The following is a 7,222-nucleotide window of genomic DNA, read 5'->3' on the forward strand; positions in this document are numbered from 1 at the left end:
GGTCATGAACTAAACCTTTATTTGGGGACGGGCAGGACGGACCCTGGGCCAGGAGGACCTGAGACCCCTAAGCAGAAGAGTGTTAACGGTCACTGCAGCTGCACCCTTCTGGTGGCGCTGAGGGAGGAGCCTAGGGGAGAATGCCACCTAGTACCCTGTGTCTGCAGAGTGGTAGACAGGGCGACCATGTGCCCTGCCTCACCTGCATGCTGGTTGGCTCCTGTGGGCCCAGTGTAGTTACTAATAGCGGCCCTGTTCACCCCCAAAGTGCCCTGTTGAACAGTGGGCTCCATGCACGGAAACCTACGTGGATTGTCAGGCGGGATTGGGAGCATGGAGGGAGAGACGGGCTGTCACCGGGGGCCTGCATGGGTCCCTTAGAGCTGTCAGGCCCCACCTCCCCTTTTTTTTAATCCTCACCGAGGGTATTTTTTCCACTGCTTTTCAGAGAGAGTGGAAAGGGGGAGAGAGAAACATCAACATGAGACACATCGATTGGTTGCCTCCCGCACGAGCTCCAACCTGGGCCGGGAACCGAGCCTGCAGCCTAGGTATGTGCCCTTGACTGGAATCAAACCCGGGGCCCTTCAGTCTGAGGTCCGAGGCTCTAACCACTGAGCCAGACTGGCCAGGGCCAGACCCCACCACCTTTGAAGGGGCAGCCAGCATGGAGGCCAAGGGCACAGACAAACTGGCAGCCTGGGTTCCACAGCCTCGCTGACCCTGGACTACTCACTAACTTCCCCGTGCCTCAGTTTCCCTATCTTGAGTATGGCTAGTAACTACCTACCTCATTGGATTGTTAGGATTAGATGAGTTACCATTTGTAAAGGGTTTAGCACAGGGCCGGGCACAGAGTCAGCGCTCTGTTTGTTGTAGCCACTGCTGTAGTGGCTGGCGGGGGGGGGGGGGCAGCCGATGCAGGTAAGTCAGCCAGGCACCTGCAGGGGCTCCCACACCTTCCTGGGGCCCAGCTGGAAAATAAGGGCGGCCAGCAGGGAGGGGTCCCGGGTGGGATGAGCTCTGCTGAGGGGCAGGGCTGGGCAGAGTGGGGTCTGTGGTGGGAAGACTGCTTTCTCCACACTCAGGATTTGGAGGGAGGGAAGCAAACGGTGTCATTTGTGGGAAGAGGCTAAGCACAGAGAGGGACTAGGTTCCCGAGTCTTCCCAGGAGGTTGAGACCTGGAGCTCCCTTGATCCTCTTGCACTGGATCAAGTGCAAGTGGTCAAAAGTCAAAGTGCAAGCGAGGAGATACCCCCAGAACTCCCCACAAGGGGAAGCAAGTTCCAGGGGCAACTCAGAGCCACCTTGGTATCCACAGGGACATGTGTCCAAAGCAAAGGCCTCAGGACACTGGAGTTTGTATCCTAGAAAGAGGACACTCGGAGCACAACTGGGAGAGGGTCTCTCAGGAAGGTGAGGGGACAGACACACCTTGCAGAAGGCAGCAGGGCAGGTGCCAGCCCCACGCTCAGGATACCACAGGATGGAGCCATTTACTGTCAGCCTCCGGGGTGCAAGAGGAGCCCGAGGCTCAGGGCCAGCGTTCAGCCTGTCCTTGACTTGGCGCTCTTTTTCTCAGATGGTTCTGGGTCCCTCCCTGCAAGCAGCCCCCACTCCCCAGCAGCAGGTGCTGGGGCTGATTGGAGCCCAGGGCCAGGCCCACCCAGCTCTGGGGCCTCAGTCTGGAACCCCTTCCCAAGTCTCTGCCACTTCCTCCCCCAGCACCTGCCAGGTCAGAGGGCCCTGGGAGAGCCTCTCACACTCCCTCCTACCGGCCCCCCACCCCCGCCCCAGGTTGAAGCCAGAGCCACAGTGGAGGCGCAGGAACAGAACCTCTTTCAGCTGAGCTTTATGAACTTGAGTTTCATGGTGCTCAGACCCTGGCCAGGCACAGCAGCTTCACTGAGTGGGGACAGGGCCCGGCCATAGTCCATTGGGCAGATGAGGGAGGAAGCTTCCCACCGGGACCCCAGGGGTGACCGCCCCTGAGCAGCCTCCAGAGGCCAGACCCTCTTGGGGCAGCGGGGGCCCTGAGAGGGGCAGCTCTATGTCTGAAGTCACCAGCCACCCCACCTGTGCCTTTGCACTACACAGACTCTGGGTCCAGCCCCGGATCTGACTCTGCCTCCACTTTGGGCTCCAGAGGCCCAGCCCCAGGGCTAGGCACCTCCAGGGCCTCAAGGCTGCCAGGCGGCTGGGTGGGCAGGGGCTCGAAGTCCCCTTCAGCCTCAGGGTCCTCCGTGTCGCTGGCCCCACCCTCGGCGCCTGGGCTGGGCCGGGCGTCCTGAGAGCTGCGCAGGCAACAGTGGGTGGCAACAGCCATGAAGACCCCAGCCAGGACCACCTCAGAGCCTGCCAGGTAGAAGATGATCTCATAGTTCTTCAGCGCGTCCACCAGGTAGCCTGGGGTGAGGAAACGGGGAGGTAAGGACAAGCGGGGGACCCCACCCTTCGCCCCCACCCTGAATCCTCAGATAAAGGACAGTGCCCTCGATTTGGTGGGGCTCTGGGGTCCCAGTCTTTATTCCCATTTACAGATATAAACCCCCACACAAGCTCTGCCATTTGAGACCTTAAAAATGTCCCATCACTTCCCTGGACCTCAGTTTCTGAAGTGACATGGGGCCTTCGGTGAGGGACCACTTTATAGTTCCCAAGTCGCCCCCTCCACCCTCAGGTTCAGACTTCCATGTGTCCTGTGAGTTACGCAGTTGGGGATATCCAGGGTGGGCATGGGGAAGGAAGGGGCTCTGGACTCGGCCCCTCCCCTGGGGGCCTCCAACTCTTGCTCTTTCCACCTAATCTTAGGCCTGCCTCAGCTCTCCCACTGCCTCCACCTCTAGGCTCCCTCTGCCCCTCCAGGAGGCCCCGGGACCCCACACTGAGCTCGTTAGCACAGCGGGGACAAGATGTGTGGGTTGGTCACTCCTATTTCCTTCTCCGTATTTTCCAAGTTTCTATCACAGGCACACTTACCATCATTCTCAGGAAAATCTTTTAATTGCAAATACTTTCCCCTAAAGTGTGGTTCCTCCATGGGCTCCTCCCTCTCTCGGGGGCATTCTTGTGGCTGTCACACCGACTGTGACCCCTTGGTCTGCCCCCTGAGCCCCTCTGAGCAGTATTCCACCAAACTCATCTTCCTGGTCCCTGTCCCACCCATACACAGCCCATGTGCCTTCTCTGCATATTAGATCCACTCCAGGGTCACACAAGAAAAGGAAAGCTGGCTCCCCGATCCTCTGGGGTGGGGTGGGTGGGTGGGTGCTGATTTCGTGGCCTCTGGTCGTGAGCTTAGGGGCCTCTTACACCATGGGCTCCAGCAAAGGTGACCTGTCCCTGCCATTGCTCCACCGTGCAGCTGACCTCAGCTCCCTCCTGCTCACAGGCAGGCTTCCTGCTGTTTCAGGGATCACCCAACAACCCAGGAAGACGCTGATGTCCCCCACCCCACCTTTCCAGTCCCACCTCCTGCCTTGTGTAGGGATACTGTCCCCTAAATATACTCTGTGCCCTCTCTTGGGGGACTGCCCTGCTCTGGGGGGCCGCCTTCATGCCAGCGCCTGCAGGAAGCCCTCCCAGACCACCTTCATCTGGATATTTCCTAAAAGGGGATGGGCATGCCCAGCAGGCATTATGAACAGGGGGAAAACCCAGCACCCCTCCTTCTCCACTTGAGCACGCTGAGCACCCCCACTCTGTTCCTGGCTCCAGGGCTGGTTCCCCAAAGACACTGTCCGCATTCCAGTCACAAGCATCTGTGCTTTGTGCCAGCCCCTGAGATGGCCCAGTGGGCCAGCAGCTATCAGTGTTGGGCTCTTCCTGGCACTTTTCCTGTCTTTTCCATCCCCACCCCGAGCGGGCGGGACAGGTGCAGGAGGGGCTCGTTGGCCCTGTGGAGGGGAGTCCACCCCACCCCCTGCCTCCCCAGGGGTCATCCCTGGAAGCTCCCTTTGACAGCAAAGGGGCTGCGCTGGGCGCGGGGGCCCGGCGGCGCCCTCCCCCGTCCCGCGGGCGCACCGGCGGAGGGCGGTCCGACGAGCACAGCCACCGCCTCGACGAGCAGCACCAGGCCCAGCGCGCTGGGGAAGCGCCGCGCGCCCACGGCCGCCATGAGCACCTCGAACTGCAGCGCCCCCACCATGCCGTAGGAGAGGCCGAACGCCACGCAGAAGGCGACCAGCGCGCCGGGGGAGCGCGCCCGCGCGCCGCTCAGGTCCGCCAGCCCGTTGGCCAGCAGCGCCAGGCTGAAGAGGTCGGCGACGCGCGGGCGCAGCCGCGCCAGGCCGGCGAGGGCGCCGCACGCGGGCCGCGCCACGATGTCCACGAAGCCCACGACGGACAGCAGGAAGGCGGCGTCCGCGTCGGCCACGCCCGCGTCCTTGGCGTAGTTCACCAGCAGGATGGCGGGCACGAAGAGCCCCAGCGCCATCAGGAACTTGGTGGCGGCGTAGACGGCGAAGGCGCGGTCGGCGCACACGGTCACGTCCAGCAGGCGGCGGCGGGCCGGGCGGCGGGCGCGCGCCCCGCTCAGGCCCGGCCCCGCGGGCTCCGCCCCCGCCGCCCCGGGAGCGTCGCCCGCGCGGCCCCCGCGAGGCCGGGGAAGGGGCCCGGGCGGGCGCATGGCGGCGCCGCAGGCGCAGCAGTGCAGCAGGAGGCCGCCCAGCAGCAGGAAGCCGCCGCGCCAGCCGAAGCGCTCGAGCAGCTGCTGGCCGAGCGGCGACAGCGCCGCCAGGAACACGGGGCTGCCCGCCGCCGCCAGCCCGTTGGCCAGAGGCCGCCGCCGGTCGAAGTACAGCCCCAGCATGACGAGCGACGGCTGGAAGTTGAGGGCCAGGCCCAGGCCTGCGGGCGAGGGGGCGCTGTGCCAGGCTCCCGGCCCCCACCCCACAGGGGAGGGGCGCGAGGCCCCCCGGGCGGCCCGATCCCCAGGGCACTGAGCAGAGGGATTTGGAGGACAGCTCCTTGGGGGGAAACTGAGGACAGGGGTTCTTGCAGCAGGGACGCCCAGGCCCCCTGCAGCCCCGCAGGGGAGAGCAGCGGGCGCCCTCACCGGTCAGCACCCCGGCCGTCAGGTACAGCTCCAGGAGGCGCGTGGCGAAGGATGCTAGGACCATGCCCGCCGAGGCCAGCAGCCCACCCACCAGCATCACCGGGCGGCAGCCAAAGCGGGCCACGAGGATGCTGGACACCGGGCCTGCGGGCAGGGCAGAGTCACCACCCGGGCTGGTCCAGTCTCCTCTCTGGGGGCCACTCTCCAGGCTCTTGCACCTCCCAGCCCTGGGAGGCGGCTCAAAGGGGTAAGTTCACCCCTGGCTCAGGGCCCAGAGAGGGCAGTGTCCAGCTAAGGTCACACAGCTTGGCTGGGACAAACTGAGGAGACAGTGTCTGTGGATACTCAGGGGGAGGGACCTGTCCCGGCCCAGAGCCCCCCATCCGCACGCCTTCTGAGAACAAGGAGCCCAAAGCAGAAGGTTGCAGACCCCACTCCCTTTTATCTTCGCAGCCTGGAACCCCGGCCTGGGCTGCCGGGCTCCCGGGCTCCCCCACCCCCACTCTGCTTGGCCAGGATAACTCCAACTCCGCTCCCATCTCTGCAGGTGGTTGGGGTTTGGGGAGCTGGAATCTCACTTAGATCCCAGTTTCCTCACCTTCACCATAGGCAGGTGTTTGGGGCAGGAATGGTGGGGCCCAGGCTGGCGAGGACGGTCACCTGGGTGCCGGCTCCGCTGCCCGTTTCCTGTCCTCTCCTCCCCTCTCCCTGGTGCCAGCGTTTCCTCGGGAAGGAAGGGCTTCCCTGCCTGTCCCCAGAGGCCCCGCGGATGCTCAGGGCATCGGGCATCTCCTGGTCCCTAATCCCACCCCAGCCCCGGGCGGGCCGCTGACCGGTGCCGTAGAGCATGGCGAGCATGATGGAGGACACCCAGGCTGTGTCGCTGTAGCCCGCCCCGAAGTCCCGCATGAGCGCCCGGAAGAAGACGCTCATGGCCTTGGGGAAGCCGTAGGCGAAGCCGGTGACCACGAAGCAGGCTCCCAGCACTGCCCAGCCCCAGCCGCCGTCTGGGGGGTCCTCGCCCCGCCGGGGGCCACCAGCGCCCATGGCCACCGCCTCTGCTGGAGGGAAAGGAGACAGGAGGGGGTAGCAAGGGTCTAACCCAGACAGGGAAGGGGGTGGGGACCCAGCGTGGAGAGACTGAGGCACAGGCCTATCCACGTGAGCCCTGCGCAGGGAATGAAGCCAGGGGGGGAAGAGTGGTGAGAACCTCACCCCATGTTCCCCCTGCTCCAAGGGGCACGTGAGGATGAGGGGAGGGTAAGAGAGTCCTTCCCACCTGAGTCCACCGCAGGGAGCTTCCTCTGGAGGGGACCCCTTGCTCTTCAGGACCTAGTGGTGCAGGAGAGGGGGTGCTGGTGAGCAGGATAGCCTGGCAACCAGTGTGTGACCCCACGTGCGGGTGGGGACCACCAGTGTCCCCAGTGTGCATGTCTGAGGGTCCCTGGACAAAGGAACAAACGTGGGGGAGGGAGGAGACAGGCACCAGCAGCAAGATGGGTGGTTTATTTCTCTCCTTGGCCTTGTGGTATGTTACTAAGTTTTCTCAGTGATCAGGAGTGACTGTTGTCATTAGAATATTATGGGTTGGGGGGACAAGAATGCCTTTATAACAGAACATTAGCCTTGTCTCAGAAGCCAAAGGAGCTGAGCTCCAGTTCATCCCAGCTCAGCCATGGATTTGCTCTGTGACTTGGACAGGTCCCTTCCCCTCACTGAGCCTCAGTTTCCCAACCTGTAAGGTGATTGATCACTCCAGGCCAGCAGGGGATCTTGGGGTGAGGATTGGAGCTCTGGCTCACTGGACAGGTGGGGACCTTTGAGGGGCACCAGGAGAGAGACCTACCGCCCTCTAAACCCCTAACAGCCTCTCCAACCCCTACACATGCAGAAGGGAGCTCAGCCCAGGGGTTCACACAGCAGCTGCGTACGCCCCCAGAATAGGTGAGGGGGGTGGGCCTCAGAGGCAGGATGGACCAGCCTTCAGCTGGGCAGGAGCCTCCCTCCCTCCTGCAGCCCCTCCTCGCCCGGGTCTCCCTCCTGGCATTGGGCAATGCCGAGGGACCTGTGGGTGTCTGGGCCTCTACCCCTTCCCCACCAGGACCAGGTCTGGCTTTTCCTGCCTGTAGTCCTCTCATCATGAGACAAGAGGGTGGTACCTGGCC

At 63.5% G+C, this 7,222-nt stretch overlaps 1 protein-coding gene across 1 annotated transcript; it reads right to left on the reverse strand.

The window, feature by feature from the left end:
• Nucleotides 1–1,795: 1,795 nt before the first annotated feature.
• SLC16A8 (solute carrier family 16 member 8) lies at nucleotides 1,796–6,104 on the reverse strand. Its single transcript, XM_087813994.1, has 4 exons — nucleotides 5,891–6,104; nucleotides 5,058–5,201; nucleotides 4,025–4,849; nucleotides 1,796–2,407 (listed from the first exon to the last, which is right to left on the reverse strand). The coding sequence occupies exons 1-4, from the start codon at nucleotides 6,102–6,104 to the stop codon at nucleotides 2,091–2,093; spliced, it is 1,500 nt and encodes a 499-aa protein (XP_087670120.1). The 3' UTR covers nucleotides 1,796–2,090.
• Nucleotides 6,105–7,222: the final 1,118 nt, after the last annotated feature.

This window comes from Miniopterus natalensis, chromosome 2 (genome assembly GCF_054644295.1).
Source record: "Miniopterus natalensis isolate mMinNat1 chromosome 2, mMinNat1.hap1, whole genome shotgun sequence".
Lineage (NCBI taxonomy): Eukaryota > Metazoa > Chordata > Mammalia > Chiroptera > Miniopteridae > Miniopterus > Miniopterus natalensis.